This window comes from Capricornis sumatraensis, chromosome 2 (genome assembly GCF_032405125.1).
Source record: "Capricornis sumatraensis isolate serow.1 chromosome 2, serow.2, whole genome shotgun sequence".
Taxonomy (NCBI): domain Eukaryota; kingdom Metazoa; phylum Chordata; class Mammalia; order Artiodactyla; family Bovidae; genus Capricornis; species Capricornis sumatraensis.
In genome coordinates, this window is record NC_091070.1 from 198,560,906 (window position 1) to 198,585,581 (window position 24,676).

General features: G+C 36.5%; 1 protein-coding gene across 1 annotated transcript in view; it reads left to right on the plus strand.

Moving 5' to 3' along the window:
- SPATA6 (spermatogenesis associated 6) overlaps positions 1-19,091 on the plus strand; it is a 160,873-nt gene extending 141,782 nt beyond the window's left edge. The window contains exons 12-13 of the mRNA XM_068965676.1: positions 5,469-5,560; positions 18,911-19,091. Of these exons, the coding sequence (XP_068821777.1) occupies positions 5,469-5,560; positions 18,911-19,091 (273 nt within the window). The remainder of the gene's footprint in view (positions 1-5,468; positions 5,561-18,910) is intronic.
- The last annotated feature ends 5,585 nt before the right edge of the window (positions 19,092-24,676 follow it).

The window sequence follows — 24,676 nt, forward strand, 5'->3', positions numbered from 1 at the left end:
TCTTTGACAGTTCTTAATAATGGATTTAATTAGCTAATTATTATGGCCAGAAAAATATTTGTATGATTTTTGTCTTTTTAAATTTTTTGAGCCTCACTTTAGGGTTTAACGTAATACGGTCTTTTTGGAGAATTTCCTGTGTTTGAGAAGAATGTATATTCTTCTGTTGTCTGATAGAGTGTTCAGTAGATGTCTGTTAGGTCTCGCTGGTTTATAGTGTTGCTCAGGTCTTCTGTTTACTTGTTAATCTTCTGTTTGATTGTACTGTACATTGTTGAAAATGAGGTGCTAAAGGCTCCAAGTAATATGCATCAGGAGTTTCTCATTCTCATCTGTATTCTCCAGAGAAACAGAAGAAACAGGAGGGGTATGTGTGTGTGTATAACAGAGAGAGAAAGAAATTTTAAAGAATTGGCTCATGTGATTGCAGAGGTTTAGCCTGATAGTCAGTCAGGTGGATACTCAGCAGAGAGTTTATAGTTCAAATCCAAGGCAGTATGCTGGTGGAATTCCTTCTTGAGGGGAGGTCAGTCTTTGTTCTATTAAGGCCTTTAGCTAACTAGATTGAGGCCCATCCATTTTATGGAGATCAGTTTGCTTTATTCAGAATCCAGTGATTTAAATGTTAATTTCAACGAGGGCTGTGACTCCAAAAGGGAATTTTTGTGTATGAAGTTAACTGGCCTAAAGGATATTCAACCAGGCTTGTGGCCTCTTAAGACCACAGCCTCTCAATTTCTGGGTTAACTTGTCCAAAAAAAAATTTTTTTATAAGTAAAAATAGGATTTAAAAATTAAGCACTTTTAAGTCTGGCCCTCTCCTCCTTTTCCAGCTTCCTTCCAAGATGGGCTTTCTGGGTACCTAGTCAAGGGCTACTGACCCAGTTTGATTTCTGCTTCAGGACCGGGATGGGGAGAGAGGAAAATGCATCCCTGATTATTGCTTGCAGTCTGACTCTGACCCCAGGCAGCTGGGTGCACATGGGCGAGGGATAAACCCAGCACGAATTGTGATTTCTTATCTGACTGAGAATTTTCCTGTAAAGATCATTTGTTGGGGAGGGATGTTAATTAGGGGGCTGAGGTTCTTTTTTTTTTTTTTTTTTTATGGTGACTGTTTTTCACATTATGTTTAATCATCAGTGCTTTTAAAAGTGGAGTCTTGTAGAGTCCTGGGAATTAGGTTCCCTGGCACATTGGGTGGGAGTGTTTCACCATTTGCACGTGGGCTCTGGCCTCTGGGGCACCCAGGAGGGATTCACACACCCTGGCAACCTGGGCAGGGGGAAAAACCCACTGCAGCTGGGCCAGCCTGTGTTTTCATTTCAAATGGGATCCAGTTGTTTTTTTTTTTTAATAGGGAGTCATACTTTTTTTAAAAAAGCTTGAGATCTGAATGTGATTTCTAATTGTACCAGATGTTAATGTTTTAAAGCTATAACAATGTTTAAAATTTCTACCTTTTTGTGTTTCATTATTTTAACTGTTCTTTTATCTATTGTTGTATGTGGACTGGGATATTTTGTTTCTCCTCTTAGCATTTGTTTCTATAACCAGAAATAAAATTATATATTAAAGAAAAAAATAAATATTACTCTCAGCCATAAAAGGCCCACAGATATATCAATAATAATGTTTAACCAAATATCTGGGCACCATGGCTGATCTAGTTTGACATAAAATTAACCATTACCCATGCTTTTCCACACTCTGCCTCCAGAAATATGTCAAAGTTAGCATTTAAGTGTTCTTTTAAGTGGTCTTCCCTTTAGAATTTGTTATCCTCTATTATACTTACAATATAAAGCAGTTTATAGAATTAGAAAAACCTGGTTCAAGGCCAGCTCTGCAACTTCTTATCCTTGTGACTTGGAACAACTCTAACTAAATTTTCTCTATATTATGATTTAGAAATTTAAATCCATTAATTGTCCAGGGTGAGAATGCAAATTAGAACCAATAGTTAAATTCTATTTGAATTCTTGTCCTTGTACACAATTCATTATAAATAATGTTTTTAATTTGATAGCAATAAAATATCTTGTAGGTATTTTAACTATATGTGAGAATTTCATTTGAGAATGACGGTGTATATTTTATTAAATACTATTTAATGAGTGAGATAACTACCTTTTTAGTTGTGGCTTTATCTTAAAGTGTTGAACTTCTTTTGTCCTAAGTTGTTCAGTTTGCAGGCATGAGTAGATACCTTTTATTCCTTTGTTCCAGGGGTGTTCTAAGTATGACGTCAGTTGCATGTGTAAGATAGTGATCATCAATGATGTGAACCTTAAGAGAATCTTTAACTTACTGCCAGTTTCAGGGAAGGAGAGCCCACAGCTTCTTTTAATAAAGTGTCATTTTATTAATGACTTTTGCTGAAAGAAAAATTTTTCTTCATGGAATTCCTGAAAAAGTTTCTTTTGGGTTAAATTATTACAGAATACCCTCTTAAAAAACTAACTGAATAGATATTAGCTGAAAGACTTTGAGCTTAATTTTCATATAGCGGAATAAGCTTAGAATGGAGATTTTTATTTTATAGCCCAACTTATTTGCATTGTAGCAGACAAGATAATGTAAATTATCTGGGTTTAAATTCCAGCTCTGCCACTTAATAACTTGAATCTTTGGGTAAGTTATTAATTTTTCCAAGTTTCAGTGCCTTTTTTATAAGGTTATTGAAGGCTTACAAGATATTCGTGTGAGAAGTACCTAGTTCAGTCCTAGATACCTTGAAGGAACTCAGCAAATATTGGTGTCATTTATCTGTGTTTACATGTGGGCAAATGGGAATGTTGATGAGGAAGAAGAAGGGAATCCCTCCTCCATGCCCCAGAACTGAATTTTTCTGGCATTAATGAGACCGATATATCTCTTCAAATGCTTGCTTTTCTCATAGTTAATAGCTTTGGATAGAGCGTGTTGTTTGTTGCCTCTTTGCTTTTTCACAATTTAATCTTTAAAAAAAAAGCCTATAAGGATGCTTGTAAGAGATATGTTTGTGTTTGAATATGTATAATAAATGTCCCAAAATACAGTCTTAAAATTTGAAAAGAATAGCCATGAAGGCTATATAGTTTTTGTTTCTTGGGGCAGAATTTCCCTCCCTGAACTCCTTGGTTCTAGATAGGCATCAGTGCTCTATAGAAATAGCTTTAGTGACTGTGATCTTACTCCCTCTTAAGACACCGTTCTGGCTTTAGAATGTTCTGTTTATTAGAAAGGTCTTCTTCATTTTGTCCTTTATTGTATCTCATAATAATTCTACCTGTCGATCCATTCTACTCATATATATTCACAGAATAGACTAATCTTATCTCATGTATATGCAGGAATCATGTCTTAATCATCTTTCTGTCCTCAGAGTCTAGGATAGTAAGTGTGCTGTGTATGCTTAGTCACTCTCAGTCATGTCCAGCTCTTTGAGACCCCCATAGACTGTAGCCCACCAGGCTCTTCTGTCCATGGGATTCTCCAGGCAAGAATACTGGAGTGGGTTACCATTCCCTTCTCCAGGGAATCTTCCTGACCCTGAGATTGAACCCATGTCTCCTCAGCTCAAAACAGGGGTATTACTTAATGAATATTTGAGATTCAGATCTTGAAGACAGTTCTGTATTTTTTCATACAAAAACTTTTAAAATTCAGTCTACAGTTTTATTACTTCCGGTCAAAAATTTTAACTGTATTGACAAAATTAAGGAATATTAATTTATGTTTATTTCTGGTATCATTTATTATATAATCTAGAAATGAGTAAATATTTTTTCTTTTATTTCTTGCACTTTCTCTTGTAGTGTTTTTTGTAATCACTACTGGCAATAACATTTTCTATGATATTAATATAGTATATATTCTTCTTCATTGATTTATCAGATGGGACAAAAGTAAGCAACATCCATCTATATAGTATTTAAGAAAAAGATATATATATATATGATAACAAGGAAAAGTTGAAAATAAAAGTACAAATACTTATCATCCAAACACAAGCTATTTTAGCTACATTAAAAGTAAACCAAAAAATGTCAGGGGAAAAAGCATTAATAGAAATAAATGGAGTTAATTCCTAATGGTAAAGTGCTCAATTCACCTGGAAGTAATAATAATTCTAAATATAGGTTCACATTTTCTGTGATTTTCAAACTTGTTGTAGTACTTACTGCTTACATTATTTACTTACTCATCTGGCTGTATTGGGTCTAAGTGGCGGCACACAAAGTCTTTGTTGCATCATGCTGGATCTTGCCTCACACAGACTCTCTGGTTGTGATGTGTGGACTCCAGAGTGCCCAGGGCTTCAGTAGTTGTGGCGCGTAGGCTCTCCAGTTGTGACACGCAGGCTCCAGAGCACGTGGGCGTCAGTTGCTGCAGAAAGCGGACTTTCGAGCTGTGGGGCATGAGCTCTGGAGCACGCTGCTTCAGCAGTTGTGGCACGTGGGCTTAGTTGCTCCATAGCATGTGGGATCTTAGTTCCCTGACCAGGGATCGAACCTGCATCCCCTGCACTGCAAAGTGGATTCTTAATCACTGGACCATCAGTGAAGTCCCTACTGTTTTTTAACTGAATGCTCCCTTCCCAATTAATTTCATGCCATTACCAAATTTTAAAAATCATTTTTCTTCATAATCTTTATTCAACAAATTTCTTGCATCAAATGAATGAATACCATATTAATACTAATCCTTATAACAGTCTATTTGTGCTTACTAGTTCCTTTACCATCAGTTCTATTTCTGTTCCTATTTGACTACGGAATAAGGGTATTTATTATTCAATAGTTTAGAAAGATATTTGATACTGAATTATATAAAATTAATATATGTAAGAGCATCACTACTGTGAATGACATAGTTTACCAAAAAAGCTATCTCTTTAGAATACTTTTTCTTCTGCCTTTGAGTGGGTCTGTCAGGAGTAAAGAAGAGGCTGCCTGGAGAGGGAGGAGCCATGTGTCTTGATTGCAACTGCTTTGCTTTTGTTTTCACTTCTCATGGCTTGTTGCTGCATTTTGGCACATGAGTAATAAAGCTCAGTCACTTCTTTGGGGGATCATAGGTATGTCTAAATGCTTACATCTGCATAGTTTTCCCAAATACTTATTTTTCAGAGTGTAGGTATAATCTTTTTGGAGTCCACATAAAAATATGTGAACTATCACTTGCTGCACATTTTATTATGTATCTTGACACAGTATCCATTCCTAATCATTCACTGATGCAAGAAACATCCGTGTGCTAGTCTTTGATAAGCAGTGTAAGTGATACGATAACAGAAAAAAAGCTATATTCGTTTTATTTAACAGAATAATAAATTCTCATTTACCTTTTTATTTCTTTCCGTAAGAAATTCAGCATTTAATTCAATCTCTTGCATTGGGGGAGGGGGGGTCACAATTACCGAAGAAACATGGGTGTCATTTTAATTATAAAATAAATTAATGGAAATCTTTAAATTTTTTCAGGATGAGCGAGATCCAGAGAAAGAAGATGAACTGGAACTGAAAAGAGGTCTTTTATATAGAGACTCTGCCTATGACAGTGACCCAGAGTATAGGTATGAGCTTGACTGATGCAGTGTACAGAGATCTGCTCATAGTTAATATCAAATAACCTTGTTTTTAATCTACTATTTTTCAATAGTATAGGAGAAATTCAGCTCTTCCAGCCTAAAATTCCAGAAATGTTGTAGTAATAATAAAACTTTTGCAAAATTATACTAACAAATCTCATGAAGACACTTGAAAACTCTGTGTTAATTGCCATTAAGTGTGGTGTTAAAAACTGAATGTGTAAATTTTGAGTTTATATAACTAAAATTTCTGAGTCTGTATGACTGATTGTTGCCGTACCACTGATTACTATGTCTTCCACCTTCCTGAGTTTTCTGAACAAGTATAAGGAAAAAAGTTCCAGATAATGGAATATGTTTTATTGCTAACCAGGGATATGTGCTGAAATCTCTGATCTTTACCGTGGTAGGCTTGTGTAAGCATTTCATAAACTTGTGAGGACTTTTCCTTGTGTTTATTACACAGAGTATAAATGTAAACTCCCATCCAAAGTTACTGCTTCCCAATCTTAGAGGAATACTCTTCTTCCTTGTATTTTAAGTGAGTTTGAAGAAGAAGCAATCCAAACAGGAAAAGGAAGGTTCAAGAAAGTACATACCTTGGGAAGAACTTTTACCATTTATTATTGTTACTTAGACTTCTGTTCCCTAAATTATTGTCATATGGGTTAGCATTCCAATTTTGTGTTCTATATCCACATAATTAATTCTAATTTGGGTAAGAAGTGAGTAGGTTGATAAAGGGTTGGTAAAGGGTCTGATTTTCAAAATTTTGTATGCATGATATTGCTTCTAAAAATATAGATTTCTACTTTCTACTTCCATAGATTCTGGTTCCGTATATATAGGAGTGAGACCTAGAAATCAGCATTTTTAAAAATATTGTACATGATTCTAATGCAAGTAATATAAGGACCATATTTAGAAAAGCACTTGTTTCTATTTAAAGTTTGCCATAAACCTTAGTATTGGTTCTTTATCCAGTTCACAGGCAATGTTAATTTAGGTCACCTGAGACTGTTTTAGCACCTCTCCAGTGAGAGTTAAGCAGAGCATCAGGAAAGTTCTGCTGACACATTTTTAAAATTACATTGTACTCCTTGCCTCTTCTCTTGGACCCTTAGAACATAATTGGAACAACAGGACAGAGTGGTTAATGCGTCAAGACATTTTATAACAGTACCTTTGTTATTAGCTCCAGAAGGTACTGAACTGATCATGATATTGTTTGTTTTATCCCCAAGTTATATAATAGGCCAAGAAGTCACTCCCATTCTACTTTCCATCTCAAAGATGAGGGAATCACACTCAAAGTGATTACCCACTTGCTTGCCTTAAGGCTTCTCTCAGCAGAAGTCAAAAGGGAGCTTGAGATCTTGGCCGAAATTACCCCTCTGCAGACATCCTCTGACAGGGGTCAAGGGCAAGTCCACATGGACCTCTGGAATGCCTGAGTGAGGATTGCAGCAAATCCTCTCCTCCAAAAGCAACAAAACTGAATGGAATTATCCAAAAAAAAAAAAATGACTTAAAGACTTTGAAAATTGACTAAAAACCAACAAATTGAGAAGCATTTATCAATAAAATCTACTGAAGTTCTATAAGAGCATTAGGAGTCTACGTCATTTTCCTTGGAGCTCCAAGGCCCACCTGGACCTCCAGATCCTTGGCACAATAGTTCTGGGGCAGTTATGCCAAAAGACAGGCAATTCCTCTTCCAGAGGGCACTGACTTTATATGGAACATAGTATAGGGAATGACATGTGTAGAGGGATTAATGGAAACAGTAATGATCCTACCGGCAAACAGTAAGAGAGTACTTGAGATCTTACTTACTGCTTAATGGACAGACAATAAAATTCCAGGGACAAGATAGCCACGGTTGTCCTTGATAAAGTTCTATCTATCCCTGGTCATCTAGAATATTATGTGTATGCATAGGCTGTAAATATGTTTAGGAGAGACTAGAGAGTGTATTAGGGAGCCACTAGTCCATGGATGAATGTCAGACCTTGTGAAGGCAGAAAGCAAACTGCAGGGCAGTTTTGTCAACCAGATAAACGTTAAATATATTCCCTAAGCCACACATAGATATATTGGCAAAAACTGGAAACTTTATAGGGTTATTGATTCTGACCAATCATTTGCTGGTCACTAAGCTATGCTTACCTGGGGCAACCTCTAGAAGGCCAGGCTTAAAAATGGAAACAATAATTAAAAAAAAAAAGAAAGGAACAAGAGACACCAGCAACTATAGCATGCAAGGGAAACAGGCTCCATCGCATAGGTATAGACAAGTCACTAAACAAATAACAACAACTCTAGGTAAGGAGACAGAATCCAGAGTTGCTGCAATTTTTATCTAAATTGTTGTTTTTGACAAAAGATTATGGGATATGCAAAGAAACAGTAAAGTGTGACCCATACACATGGAAAATGAATTATTAGAAACAGCTTGAGCTGGCCCCAAGGATGTAGCAGCTATGTTTAAAGAACTAAAGGGAAATATAATGACAATCAAATAAAGAATATTCATAATGAGAAATTATTTTCTTTCATTTTTTTTTCCAGAAAAATCTATGCCCAGGACTCAATCCTTTATCTTATGATCTAGATATTCATTGTGGTTATCAGAGTACTTGTTACTGCATTTCCCATGCTAACTGTCCTGTCTCTTCTATCACCTTTGAATATGAAATTCACTTGAAAGAAATCTCTTATTAAGAAATTATTAAGTGACCTTTTACTTCTAATAATTTGGGATTTGAGAGCTGGATTGGGGAAAGAATTTACTACCATGAAGATAGTCCTTCTCAACTTTTGTACTGCCTGTCTTTCAGGAAATTTTAGACATTTGCTATTGTACCGTTACCAATTACCAGGGTCCTGAGATGCTCTTTCTCTTTTTAATACCTTCTGTATATATTTCAAATTTCTTCAGTTTTCAGGATGTTGAAAATTCTCTACGCATCACTATCGAGTTTGAGAATTAGTCCTAACTAAAGATCAGGCAAGGGGTGATACTTTATGATGGGAGTTGGCTGCAGAAATAGAGAAGAGTATAAAAATAATTTTAATTTCATGTTTATAACATGAGATGGCCATTTATAGCTATTGCCCTGAATTTTTAGCTAGGTTGTCCTTTTATGGAACTGGCTATTTATATAAACTGTTTTCTATTTACTTGTGCATATTTCTCAGGTTACTAACAGTAGGAATATGCTCAACATAAATGTTATAATTATTAGATTATTTATAACATAATCTCAAAGTGACTAGTTTAAACTTTGACTATATGTTTTTGAATAACACAGATTGAATGTAGTTTTAATCTCCTACCATTGCTCACTATCCAGTTAACGTGATGAATTTACCAAGGTGTAACACATAGCCAAAAAGCTGTCTTTGGTCCTAGTAAATGGGAAAATAATCGAAATAATATATAGACTTAAAGTCCCTTGAACAAGAATAAACTTTCCATTTTAAGTGAGAAAAATGTTGCTTAATTCTGATTTGAATTCTTTGGATTTTGTGTGACCTGGTATATTATGATGTTTCAGATAATTTGTGCCTTGGTTCTGTTATACTATGATATAGAGAATGACCAATGCCATCTTGTTTATCTAGTGAATGTCTATCCATTCTTTAAGACTAAGCTCAAGTTATTCCATCTTCTGAGATACCTTTTATGACCTCAGCAGTTCAGTTCAGTTCAGTTGCTCAGTCGTGTCTGACTCTTTGCGACTCCATGAACCGCAGCATGCCAGGCCTCCCTGTCCATCACCAATTCCCGGAGTTTACCCAAACCCATATCCATTGAGTCGGTGATGCCATCTAAGCATCTCATCCTCTGTCATCCCCTTCTCCTCCTGCCTTCAATCTTTCCCAACATCAGGGTCTTTTGAGTCAGCTCTTCGCATCAGGTGGCCAAAGTATTGGAGTTTCAGCTTCAACATCAGTCCTTCCAGTGAACACCCAGGACTGAGTTCCTTTAGGATGGACTGGTTGGATCTCCTTAGACTGTCGTTTTTTCCTTTATCCTACCATTTCCTCTCACATATATATTTTCAATTGGCAGTATTTATCTCATGATTGTTCTGTTCTGTGTCTGTCTTGCCTCCTCATGTTAAGCATAGGCACCAATGTTTTGCCTACCTTTGTTTTTGTCTGTGTATCAAGGACTCTGATGTGTACTAGGAGCTCAGTTTTTTTTCTTTAAGTTCAGATATTAAAATTAAGCCCTTTATTAATAATGATCAATTGCATTTGTTGAAGCTTTAAGACATTACTTAAGAAAACACATTTTATGGTTGTGATATTTAATAACATCTCTAGATGAGGAATCAACAGTGGAATTAATGATGATGAAAGCTATCAGATCTTATTTCTTATCAGTGCCTCATTTCTACACATCCAAGAAAGGAAAGTAAGTGACCTGTAAGTAACCAGTCTTGAGTAAATTCATTTGAATAAACTTCTATTAATGTTTACTATATAGTTTATGTGAATAGTAAAAGAAGTTAAACAACACCTAATTTTTTCCCTAAAGTTTCACATTTCCATAGAAAAGCCAATAATTTACTGTAGTTCCTAGATGAGTAGTATCATAAATACCCAATTTATGATCTAACAATCATAAATTGTTAGAAATCCAAATTCTTGGACCCCACCTCAGATATATTCAGTTAGTTATTCTGGGTGTGAAGCTCAGTAATCTGAGTTGTAATAAGCCCTTCAGATGACTCTGATGTGTGTTAAAGTTTGAGAACTACTGCTATAGTTTATCAAGAAATCTTGATGTCTTCTTTTTTCCAAAAAATTCCAAGGCAATTCTGATATGTATATGGATTTTAAAAAGTGATTACAGGTTTTTCTATTAAATGGTAGTTTTGGTGATATAGAATTCTATAATTTTTCTGTTGACCAGTCATGATACAGTAGTATTAAGTGTGTAATAGTTACATAATCACAATAGTGAAAGATGTTTATCAGTTTTCACAACCAATAGCCAGACACAAAATAAAAGATACTTACAATTGCAAGTCATAATGGGAGCATGATTAACCTAACAATATAAAATAACTGCACACAATTTAGGGGGTCAAGTAGAGTAATGTAAGTGGAAGTGCATACATGCACATGTTTTCGTCTGCTCAGCCAATCTGTGTCTTTTGGGTGCATTTAATCCATTTACATTTAAAGTAATTACATCTTACCTTAAGGTAATCCTATTACCGTTTTCTTAATTGTTTGGAGCTTATTTTCTTTAGGTAGGGCTTTTCCTTCTCTTGTTTTCTGCTGAGAGTTCCTTTAGCATTTGTTGTAAAGCTGGTTTGGTGGTGCAATTCTCTTAACTTTTGCTTGTCTGTAAAACTTTTGATTTCTCCATCAAATCTGAAGGAGAGTCTTGCTGAGTAGAGTATTCTTGGTTGTACATTCTTCCCTTTCATCACTTTAAATATGTCCTGCTGTTCCCTTCTGTCTTGTAAAGTTTCTGTTGAGAAATCAGCCTGATCGGAGTTCCCTTGTATGTTTTTTTGTTGTTTTTCCCCTGTTGCTTTAATATTTTATCTCTGTCTTTAATTTTTGTCAGTTTGATTGTTGTGTGTCTCCATGTATTCCTCCTTGGGTTTATCCTGCCTGGAACTCTGTGTGCTTCTAAGACTTGGTTGATTATTTCCTTTTCCATGTTAGGGAAGTTTTCAGCTATTATGTCTTCAAATATTTTCTCAGGTCCTTTCTCTCTCTTGTCCTCCTGGGATCCCTATAATGTGAATGTTCATGTGATAATGTTGTTCTAGAGGTCTTTTAGGCTGTCTTCTTTTATTTTCATTCTTTTTACTATATTCTGTTCATGGCAGTGGTTTCCACCATTCTGTCCGTCAGGTCATTTATCCATGCTTCAGTTATTCTGCTATGGATTCCTTCTAGTGTACTGTTCATCTCTGGTTTGTTTGTTTTTTAGTTCTTGTAGGTCTGTGGTAGACATTTCTTGCATCATCTCTGTCTTTACCTCCATTCTTTTTCCAAGACCCTGAATCATATTCACTATCATTATTCTGAATTCTTTATCTGAAAGGTTGCCTATCGCCACTTCATTTGTTTTTCTGGGATTTTATCTTGTCGCTTCATCTGGAATGTAACTTTCTGCTTTTTCATACTGATTAACTTTCTGTAACATTGTTTTGTTTTACTCCCTGTGGGATTGTGGTTCTTGCTTCTTCTGTCTGCTCTCTGATGACAGAGGCTAAGAGGCTTGTGTAAGCTTCTTGATGAGAAGGACTGTAGTGGGAAAAACTGAGTCTTGCTCTGGTGGGCAGGGCCTTGCTCAGTAAGTCTTTGATCTGATTATCTGCTGATGGGAAGGGTTTGCTCCCTCCCTGGCAGCTTTTTGGCCTGAGGTGACCCATCCCTGGGAGTTAAGGGTGACTTCCAAAATGGGGCTTTCCCAGACAGCTGCTACCAGTCCCCCCATCCCTGTGGTGGGCCCCTGCTGACCCACACCCCCACAGGAGACCCTCCAACACTAGCAGGTAGTTTTGGTTCAGTTTCCTACAGAATCACTGCTCCTTTCCTCTGAGTCTTGGTGCACACAAGATTTTGTTTGTGCCCTCTAAGACTGGAGTCTCTGTTTCCCCCAGCCCTGTAGAAGTCTTATAATCAGATCTCTCTGGCCTTCAAGGTCGGATTCCCTGGGGATTCCCAGTCCCTTTGTCAAGTGCCCAGACTGGGAAGCCTGATGTCGGATTCCAAACATTCACAGCAGTGGGAGAACTTCTTTGGTACTGTTGGTCTCCAGTTTGTGAGTCCCCCACCCAGTGGGTATGGAACTTGATTTTATTGTAATTGTGCCTCTCCATCTCAGTGCAGCTTCTTCTTTGCCTTTGGACATGGGGTATCTGTTTTGGTAGGTTCCAGGGTCCTCCTGTGGATGGTTGTTCAATATAGTTGTGATTTTGGTGCTCTTGCAGGAGGAGATGAGCACATGTCTTTCTATTCCGGCATCTTGAACCAGAAGTCTCTTGATGGCTTTAATGATATTGTATGACATTTTATTTTCTGTTGTATCTTTAAAGATGCAAAAGCTTTCACGATTTTACTACCTCACATTAAAGCCTCTCCCTATCGTCTATCCTGATCTCCAGGATTTTGAATCTTTCCTTCCTACATTCCTTACTTACATCTATCCATACATCCATTCCTTACTTACATCTATCCATACATCCATCATCCATCCATCCAGTATATTTAGTTCAGTTACTCATTTGTGTCTGACTCTTTGTGACCTCCTGGACTGCAGCATGCCAGGCTTCCCTGTCCATCACCAATTGCTGGAGCTTGCTCAAACTCATGTCCATTGAGTCGGTGATGCCATCCAACCATCTCATCCTCTGTCATCCCCTTCTCCTGTCTTCAGTCTTGCCCAGCATCAGGTTCTTTTCCAATGAGTCTGTTCTTCACAACAGGTTTCAGCTTCAACATCAGTCCTTCCAATGAATATTCAGGACAGATTTCCTTTAGAATTGACTGGTTTGATCTCCTTGCAGTCCAAGGGACTCTCAAGACTCTTCTTCAACACCACAGTTTAAAAGCACCAAAACTTTGGCTCTCAGCTTTCTTTATGGTCCAACTCTCACCTCCATAATGACTATTGGAAAAAACCATAACTTTGACTACATGGATCTTTGTCAATAAAGTAATGTCTCTGCTTTTTAATATGCTATTTAGGTTGGTTATAGCTTTTCTTCCAAGGAGCAAGCATCTTTTAATTTCATGGCAGCAGTCACCATCTGCAGTGACTTTGGAGTCCAAGAAAATAAAGTCTCTCACTGTTTACATCATTTCCTCATCTATTTGTCATGAAATAATGGAATCGGATGTCATGATCTTAGTTTTCTGAATATTGAGTTTTCAGCCAGCTTTTTCACTCTCCTCTTTCACTTTCATCAAGAGGCTCTTTAGTTCCTGTTTGCTTTCTGCCATAAGGGTGGTGTCATCTGCTTATCTGAGATTATTGCTATTTCTCCAGGCAATCTTGATTCCAGCTTGTGCTTCATCTAGCCCAGCGTTTCACATGATGTACTCTGCATATAAATTAAATAATCAGGGTGGCAATATACAGCCTTGACATACTCCTTTCCCAATTTGTAACCAGTCCACTGCTCCATGTCCAGTTCTAACTGTTGCTTCTTGACCTGCATACAGATTTCTCAGGAGGCAGGTAAGATGGTCTGGTATTCCCATCTCTTGAAGAATTTTCCACAGTTTGTTGTAATCCACACAGTCAAAGGCTTTGGCTTAGTCAATAAAGCAGAAATAGATGTTTTTCTGGAACTCTCTCGCTTTTTCGATAACCCAGCAGATATTTGTGATTTGATCTCTGGTTCCTCTGCCTTTCCTAAATCTAGCTTGAACATCTGGAAGTTCTTGATTCACATACTGCTGAAGCCTGGCTTGGAGAATTTTGAGCATTATTTTGCTAGCATGTGAGATGAGTGCAGTTGTGCCATAAAACAACTGAAACATTCTTTGGCATTGCCTTTCTTTGGGATTGGAATGAAAACCTACCTTTTCCAGTCCTGTGGCCACTGCTGAGTTTTCCAAAATTGCTGACCTATTGAGTGCAACACTTTAACAGCATTTTGAAATAGTTCAACTGGATTTCCATCACCTCCATGAGCTTTGTTCATAGTGATGCTTCCTAAGGCCCACTTGACTTAGTATTCCAGGATGTCTGGCTCTAGGTGAGTGATCATACCATAGTGATTATCTAGGTCATGAAGATCTTTTTTTATAGTTCTTTTGTGTATTCTTGCCACCTCTTCTTAATATATGTCATTTGTGTGCCATATATCTTACCCTCTGACCTTTTTTACATGTATGCCACTTTATAGATATGTTATCTGAATACTGTGTGTAAAGTAGTGTGTACTTGGTCTTTAGAAAACACTGTCAGGGTTTCAAGTGAGTTCCTCCTTTTCTGAGTATAAAACCTAGTCATGCCCTTTGTGTCCTAGAACATGTTAAGCTGCCTAAGACCTTTCTCTTCTCTATATATAGGCAAGGCTTTAAAAATGTATAATTTATATCTTAACAACATTTAAATCTTGAAAGTGCTTAGTTTGCAGATATTATCCTAGTCTCTTTTCTTTTTTGTGTGTGTTTTTTTTCTTTATAGCATTGTCATAATTAAATAGAGAGCTCCCTATTGAAGTAGCAAGAGAAAACTGCTAAAAATATATATCTATGCTGCATATAATAAAATAGCAATTTTATCGTGCTTTGAAGATAACCATTTTATGTTACATAGCACTGATGCCATGTTGTGTAGAGTAGGAACTTTGAGTGCTTTGAATGAATGAATGCTGGAGATACTCTGGGTAAAATACAGAAGTATGGTCTTTAAAAGCCTACTACTATAATAAGATGTTTTAGTGTTGCTTACCCATTTTAAGCTTATTAATGTTCTCAGTAATGGAAAATTAGAATTGACTCAATATGTTCACAATCTATTAGTTAGATAGTCAGCACTTCTATGTCTAGAAGTAAATGTTGCTTTTAGGATTCTGCTGTTCTTTGTTTGCACCTATCCATGGACTGTATTAGGACCTGTTTTGCAAACTTCTCTGTTTTGCAATTCAGACTTACAGGATGAGCCAATTCCCAATTCTTTCCAGACAACCACAATACTGTCTACTAAAGTGAGAGTTTTACAATTAAAAAAAAAATATCTCCCTGTCAAAATCTGCAAGATTTTTTTTTCTTTTCTTTTCTTTTTAAATGTAAATTTACTTATTTTAATTAGAGGTTAATTACTTTACAATATTGTATTGGTTTTGCCATACGTCAACATGAATCCACCACAGGTATACACGTGTTCCCCATCCTGAACCCCACTCCCTCCTCCCTCCCCGTACCATCCCTCTGGATCATCTCAGTGCACCAGCCCCAAGCATCCAGTATCATGCATTGAACCTGCAAGATTTTTAAAGTGTTAGGATGTCTATTTTGACCACTTCAGCTCTTTTTTTACAGAAACTTTCCAGGTTCACAGTTGCTTCTAAAAAGGTTACTGGCCTTTATTTATTCATTGCAAGCCATTGAGATGGCATTGATATTTTAAAGCAGCTTTGTGATATGAAAAAAAAAGTATTGTCTAATAATACCAAAGCAGTAGCAAATCTATGCCTGATGGCATTAAATATAATAATTTATGATAGAGATTAGGAATTTGATTTACAATATCAGAAAAACCTACACAATGATTTTCAAAGTTAACATCCCTACTATTGCTTACTTTTCTGAGATTTGGGTAGTGGCTTAATAGAAATTCAAATTTATGTTGAGTAGGTTTATTGTGGTAGAACTAGCCTGGCAAAATACAGAGTTCAGAAAAGGACATTATTATGTAGTAAAGTTGATGACTATAGACAACAGGGAGATAAAGTACAGATCTGTGCTTTGTGAATATTAATTAGTGTATGACTTGATGTAAAACAAAACACAGCAACAAATAAAGCAAATACAATCAAATGAACAAAAGACAACATACGGGGACTCCTAAAGTATTATGAGGGCTTTCCAATGTGGAGAATTCTTAAAGAGATGGGAATACCAGACCACCTTCCCTGCCTCCTGAGGAATCTGTATGCAGGTCAAGAAAAGCAGCATTTAGAACTGGACAAGGAACAATGGTTCCAAATTGGGAAAAGAGTACGTCAAGGTTGTATATTGTTACTCTGCTTGTTTAACTTCTATGTGGAATACATCATGTGAAATGCCAGGCTGGATGAAGCACAAGCTGGAATCAAGATTGCCTGGAGAAATATCAGTAACCTCAGATATTCAGATGACACCACCCTTATGGCAGAAAGCAAACAGGAACTAAAGAGCCTCTTGATGAAAGTGAAAGAGGAGAGTGAAAAAGCTGGCTAAAAACTCAACATTCAGAAAACTAAGATCATGGCATCTGGTCCCATCACTTCACAGCAAATAGATGGGGAAACAATGGAAACAGTGAGAGACTTTATTTTCTTAGACTCCAAAATCACTGCAGATGGTGACCACTGCCATGAAATTAAAAGACGCTTGCTCCTTGGAAGAAAAGCTATGACAAACCTAGACAACGTATTGAAAAGCAGAGACATTACTCTGATGACAAAGGTTCATCTAGTCAAAGCTGTGGTTGTTCCAGTAGTCATGTAAGGATGTGAGAGTTGGACCATTAAGAAGGCTGAGTGCTGAAGAATTGATGCTTTTGAACTGTGGTATTGAAGAAGAGTCTTGAGAGTCCCTTGGACTGCAGGAAGATCAAACCAGTCAATCCTAAAGGAAATCTGTCCTGAATATTCATTGGAAGGACAGATGCTAAAGCTGAAACCAATACTTTGGGCCCCTGATGCTAAGAACTGACTCCTTGGAAAAGACCCTGTGCTGGGAAAGATTGAAGGCAGGAGGAGAAGGGACCGACAGAGGATGAGATGGTTAGATGGCATCACCAACCTGATGGACATGAGTTTGAGCAAGCTCTGGGAGTTGGTGATGGACAGGAAAGCCTGGCATGCTGCAGTCCATGGGGTTGCAAAGAGTCAGACACGACTGAGCAACTGAACTGAACTGAAAGTGGTATGAGGGAACAGGGGCAAATGTGGGGGCTTAGACTTGTAGAATATTTGCAGAGGTACAGAGCATATGCAGAAATGTATGTGATTTCTTTATCATTTGACTCAAAATGTCCAAAAAACTGTTTTGAGTGACTGTTTTTAGGCAGGAGTTTGGATTGTGAGAAACTGTATGAAAGAACTTGTATTCATTTGGTTAGACTATTTCTGAAGCAAAGCTAATGAAAGAAAGGTGGAAACTATATAAAAGCAATAGCATTTGCGACTTGGCTAAGGCCTTTTGAAATATTTTAAAGATTATACTAACGTTATTAGAAATTGTATTAATTACCTCTCTGAAACTGAATGGACAAAGTAAAAGTAAGGTTAATTATGTTATCATTTTCAAAATTTTCCAGTGTGAAAGAGGTGGTACCAGGTGTAGAGAAAGTTTGATAGAACCTAGTAAGATTGCTGGAATATATGAGGTAGAATCCCATTTTAGCAAAGCCATCAGGAGATAGAGACACCTCTTAACATGATTTACAGAAGTGAATTTTTTAATGCTATTATAAAATATGTCAACTGTAACAGAAGTATATACTTAAGACTTGTATGTCCTAAATAGCAACAGCAATAAAAGGAGTGCCCATTTACTTATCATCCAACTTAAGAAGTAGAACATAACCTCATGCCCCTAACAAGTTGCACCTCTTTCCATAGAAATAACTGCTACTGTTATTTTTCTGATAACCCTTCTCTTTTTTCTTTATAGTTATACCACACATGTATCTACCCTTAAGCAATGAATTATTTAATTTTCCTTGTTTTAAACTATTCTACATAAATGTAATTTTAACTGTTTATTGTTTGAAGTTTTCTTTTTTCCACTGAATTGATTTTTCAGTTTCATTTATGTTGATGCATGTAGCCGTAGATCTTTAATTTTCCCTGCTGCATATTATACCACTGTATGCACTCACCACAGCTCAATTTTTTGTTCTAACATAAATGGATATTTAGATTGCTTGCTGTTTAGTTCTATTATGAAGTGTGTGATTATGAACATGTTGGCACATATCTTCTGGTACACACATGCAAGAATTTTTCCGGGATCCTTAGGAGCCAGGGGGTTGGCTAGAGTTGTGTATGTAACCTTACTGAGTCATGCCAAATGGTTTTGCAAAGTGTATAAGTGTTCTCATTATTTTACATCCTCATCAACTCTGTGTCAGGCTCTAAGGATGATAACACAGGCACTTTGTGCCTTTTTTCATGACCACTTTTATTGTGTTCATGTGGCAGATTGACTCCAGGTGAAATAGCAAATTCTTTTCACAGATACACAGCTTCAAGAGTTCCTGTTTCACAGTTCACAAGTACTGTAAAATCATGAGACTGATAAGTCAGGGAAGAAATTGTTTGTTTTCTGTGGATTGAGATTCCAAATAGATGAATTTAATGTTTGTAACATTTAATAGCAAGGACATAGAGTTTTACATGGCACATCTAACATGCCTGAGAGGTCTTATCTATAATAAGTACTTGATTTATTGAAGTGGGTTCATTATTTGTTTAAAAAATAAACGTAGCCTTTTAAAAAGTCAGTATTTCATTTCTAACAAATAAAAAAGTGTTATCAAGCCTATAAAGTACTTAGTAAATATTTAATTTACATATCCCACCTCTCATTTTGCTTCATTATTGTTTTAATCTTTTATATCCTTTCCTATAGCTCATTTCAACAGCCACGTGGCTCTCTCCATTTGGATGATGGTGAATACTGGTCCAACAGGGCAGCCTCTTATAAAGGAAAATCCCACCGACCCATCTTTGAGAACAGCATGGACAAGATATACAGGAACTTATACAAAAAGGCCTGTAGTTCTGTTTCTCATACACAGGAAAGCTTCTGAGATCAGCCGCGATAAAACTGTATGAGTGTCCTTGTCAACTTCTCAATGAAAACGTTTGATGTGATCAGTACCTGTATTCTTTTATTTTTTTTAATCAGGTGGTTCTAACTGAGCACAGTAGTTAGACTTGAATAAGTTTATTTCAATTGATAAAGGATCCTGGGCAAGCCTTCTTTTTCCAATCACAGTAGAGAGTGCTGTATTCTCACAGTCCTGCAACACAGTCAAAACCTCCATTCTGATTATGAGAAGGCTGTCCTGTCACACCTCTCTCATGTCACCAGCTACAAATCCAAGAACTTATTGTCTCTAAAAATGCTCTTCTGCCTTCATCACCCTGTAATTTTCTTTCCATTTGCTTGACTGGTTATCTTGTCTGACTAAGATTATTTTCATTATTAATTCTCGTTTCTTGGTCATGGGCAAAAAAAATATACAGAGATGAATTTCCCAGAAGTTTAAACTCTATTTTAACTAGTATTTTCTACTGTTTGCTCCCTAAGAAAAGGCTATTAATATGTCTTAGCTCCTAAGATATAGCTTTCTTTTTAAAGTTTCTATAATCCTTTACTCCCTCTTCTGTAAAAGAGCTAGCTAAGTTACCTAAAATGCCTAACAGTTAGTGAGAAATAGGAATGGCCAAATGTGACCCCAGATGTGAAAAACTGATTTTTAAAAATAGATTTTTTTTTGCATTGTTTTTTTCTAGAGTCAAAACTTTTGGTGGAACCAGAATCAGAAAATAGCCTTTGTTAAAAAGCTTGTAGAAACTCAGAAAGAATAAGGGATTTATATTGTAATTTAATCTCTTTAGAGTAGTCATAGGTATCAAATAGCCCATGAAAGTAGCAACCTTACTTTAAAAAAAAAAAACAACAACAAACCTGGGAACCATAAAGGGGAGGAAATATTAGAGCATAACTCTTTGTACTCAAAAGTTGTTGGTTGATAAAATTAGCTTCTTCCCCCTCTCCCCACTAGCCTGGCTCCAAACAACATCTGAGGACAGTTAGGCTTTGAAGATACAAAGAAATCGGTTACCTTATATTTATTAGAGAGAGTAGAAGAAATGCAGAGAATAGGAAATGATAAACTTGACTTACAAACTTTAAGAGTTGACTACAAGATAATGTTTTCTTACTGATTCGATCTTTGGTTAATTTTATAGTTATGATCTTAAAAGAAAATACTTGAGTTGAACTCTATTTAAGTTGGAATTGGTATGTAAATTGGGCGATTTGTTTTTTTAATTGGAGAAAGTACATAATACCTGTTATCTAATAATAAGACTTTTCAGCTTCATGTTGATTGTTTTATCTGTGGCAATCTGCAGTGTATTGGAAAGCACATCAGAGATAGGAGCCAGGTATCCTAGGCTTCAGATCTCTGGTCCTAGTTTCCTCAGTTATCAATGGAGAGAATGGAGTAGGTCAGCATTTCCTGAACCATGTTTGTAGACTGCTGCTCTAAGAGATGGCTTTAGGAATGTATATACAAGTGTTTCATTGGTCATGTAAGTTTAGGAAAAATCTGTGTACCACTCAAACTTAGAGAGTCATGGGTAAGATGACAGGAATGAAAAAGGGGTGCTAGTGATACTGGAAAAACAGTGGTAAATTGTCCAGGCAAACTACACATGGTCATCTTAGTAAAAACATTAGCATGTTTGAGGCTCTAAGAAATCCTGGCATAAACATGCTTTGCTCTAGCATCTAGTAGAAAGTCTGATACGTACTTGGTGCTCATTAAATATTTATTGATTAACCCAGACTTTCCTAAACTAAATTGAGCATGTAACAGTGTTTGTTCTTATGGTTATCTTTCCCCTCCCATTCCTCTCCCCCAACTCCCGATACTTCCTCTGAAATGCCATCTGCAGACACATGTGGACAGTAAGGAAAATACTGGACTCCACAATCACTGAGCTACCCTCTGGTTGTAAGTTGTCTGATGATTTCTTGTATAAGCTTTTGAAGGTCAGCATTGAATGATGGTTTTTCTAAAAATCTTGTATCAATGATATATCTTTTCCTCCTTGATGGAAACAAATGAAAAATTCCCCCATTTAAAAGTTGCTTCTTGGTGTGCTACATAACTTCAGTCATGTCTGACTCCTTGAGACCCTGTGGCTACAGCCCACCAGGCTTCACTGTCCATAGGATTCTCCAGGCAGGAATACTGGAGTGGGTTGCCATGCCCTCCTCCAGGGGATCTTCCTGACCCAGGGAGTGAACCTGAGTCTCCTGTCGACTGCATTGGCAGGCAGGTTCTTTACCACTAGCGCCACCTGGGAAGATCAGTGAAGTGAGGTGAAAGTCACTCAGTCATGTCCGGCTCTTTGTGACCCCATGGACAAAATAGTCCCTGGAATTCTCCAAGCCAGAATACTGGAGTGTGGGTAGCCTTTCCCTTCTCCAGGGGATCTTCCCAACCCAGGGATTGAACCCAGGTCTTCCGCACTGTGGCCAGATTCTTTACCAGCTGAGCCACAACGGAAGCCTAGGCTTCTTGGTAAAAAGAGCAAATATGAACTTTAAAGAAAATATTTGCTATCATAGAAAATCTCCCAAGTAAGTACCAAAAAAAAAAATTAGTTTGCACCTATATTTGTCATTATCATACAAAGGCCACCAAAAAACGGGTCTCAAAAGGGAACTTTCGAAAATACTTGAGAGACATTTTCCTCTAAATTAAATTTGACATCTCCCTGAAGGATCAGATATAAATTTCCACATAGTTAACATCTCTGCTAAGTGTCTATTTCCTTTCCCTAGAGGAAAGAGTAGTCTTTGTTGTTTTCCTTAACTATTATGATGAATTCTTATGTTGTATTATCTTTCAAGAGTAAAACCTCTAAGTACTAATAGTTGCCTTTTCTCACTGAAAGAAGCAAAAAGATGCCATAGTTAATTTTCTTAACCCCTTTTTTAATATTTCCTACAATCTAATAATAGTTATTAGACAATATGAAAGATAAATAGGTCTGTCTCCTTTTTAATGTAATTTTTCTCTTAAATTAAAAATATCCTGGGAATTTCAGGAAGGAAAATGTTAATTCAGCTAAGAAAAAAGTTGAATTGTTGGACTGAAACTTTGTCTTCCCTGGTTTCACTACTAGTTATATAACCTTGTTTAAGTCATCTATCCTTCTTAGACCTCAGTTTTCTTTCCTATAAGGTGAGGAAGGGGTTAATTTAGAATGATCTTTTAATGTTCCAACATTTTTATAATTGTGTAATTGATCAATGTAGAAGATTAGGAAGTTTTTGGCAACAGAGTTGTATTCTGATTTCAAAGATTAAGCCCTTGATTAAAAATCTGGACCAAAAAGAGAGAATACTCATTATTGTGCTCATTTCTTAATAATGGCTTTTTTGAAATAGTTCATATGCTATAAAATTCACCCTTTAAAAGTAAACAGTTGAGTGGTTTTCAGTATTGTCACAGAGTTGTGCAACTGTAACCCCTAGCTAATTATAAAATATTTCTTCACTCCAGAAAGAATTCTGTATCCATTAGCAATTGCTCCTCATTCCTTTTTTCCCTTGTCACAACTGCTAATCTGCTTTCTGTTTCTATGCCTATTCTGGACATTTAGACATTTCATATACATGAGATTATATAATATGTGAATTTTTTGTCTGGCTTCTTTCATCTAGCATAATGTTTTCAGGACTCATACCTGTTGTAACATGTGTCAGTACTTTATTTCTTTTTATTGCTAAAAAATAATCTATTGTATGGATATATCATATTTTGTTTATCCATTCAGTTGGTGGGCATTTTCATTGCTTTCACTTTGGGGATATTATGTAAAAGGCTGGTACTATGAACATTTGTGAAATTTGTGATGGATATATGTTTTTATTTTCCTTGAGTATACACCTAAGAGTATAATTGTTGGGTCATATGGAAACTCTTTGTTTAACATTTTGAAGAATTGCTTTCCAAAGTGACTCAACCATTTTCCAACTATTATGTTTATTTTTATCTTATCTTAGGAACTTAAGCTAGTTACACATTCAACCACTCATTCACCCATTTATCACATATTTATTGAGCACTGTGTTAGATATAGAGTATAAAATCTTTAAATGTATCTTCCCATAAGCACAAAGAATCTATTGAGAGAGACAAGAAAACAATATATTTCAACATTTATAGTGGTTTGGTAACTTCTATGATAAAATAACGCAAGAATGAGCATAGAGCATGCTAGCTTGATGCAACAGAACTTGTAAAAGCATGAAAATGGGAGAGAAAATGATTGTTCAGAAAACTCAAAATGCTGTAACTAGAGATTGTGTACATGGTTGCAAAAACTTTGATGGGATATAATGAATGCTAAAATGGACCACAAAGAGAACCATAGGCTTGGAGCAGCATTAAATGAGGCAACATTTTAGCTGGACACTGAGAGATGGGAAGGACTTTTGTGAACAGGAAACCAAGATGGAATATACTCAATATTGATCAGTTTTTATGAGGGTGGCAGTGGGATTGAGGAAAATGTCCAGAAATCAGTTAAAGATATAAAACTTGGGAGAGCTCGAGAATTGAAAATGGATTTTTGAAGTCAGATCAAAATAAACAAAAAACTTACGTTGCTCTTGTCCTAATTTGTATGTGACCATAACAAGCACCTTGAGAGTAGTGGACCCCAAGCAATTGTGCTTTTTACTTATTATTGAGGCCCTGGTGGGAGAAAGTTAGTTTGAGGAACACCCTTTTAGAAATTAAGAAAGATATTGTCCTCCCAATCCCAGATGATCTAACTAGCTAGAAGTTTATTTACAGAAATGAAAAAGTAGGAGAGAAATTCAATTTTTTGTTGTTGGGGATATGAGGGTATTATTTATCTCTGAATGATATACTTTGAGTTTAATTATGTGAAGAAAATGAAATCGCTCAGTCGTGTCCGACTCTTTGCGACCCCATAGACTGTAGCCTATCAGGCTCCTCCGTCCATGGGACTTTCCAGGCAAGAGTGCTGAAGTGGATTGCCATTTCCTTCTCCAGGGGATCTTCCCGACCCAGGAATCAAACCCAGGTCTGCCGCATTGCAGGCAGACACTTTACCATCTGAGCCACCAGGGAAGCCACTGTTTATCTCTGAATGATACACTTTGAGTTTAATTATGTGAAGATCCTTAGAAAACCAGAACTTGTGAGTATTCATCCATTTAACAAATGTTATTGAAGGTCTAATGTCCAGAGATAAACAAAAACCTAGTTCCTGACCCAAGTTCATAGGGGGGGAAACTGACATTTACTTATTACAGTGAAAGAAGTACTATAATAGATGATAAGGTTTGCAAGTATTTTCTCTCTTCCCATTGATTGTCTTTTTGTTGTTGATTGTTTCCTTTGCTCTGAAGAACCTTTCTATGTGGTTTTATGTGAAGTGGTTCCACTTTGTCTATTTTTACTTTCATTGCTTTTGCTTTGGGTGGCGTATCTAAGAACTCATTGCCAAGACCAATGTCAAGATTTCCCCCTATATTTTCTATTAGGAGTTTTACAATTTCAGGTCTTATGTTTAAATCTTTAATCCACTTTGACTTGATTTTTATGTATAATGTAGG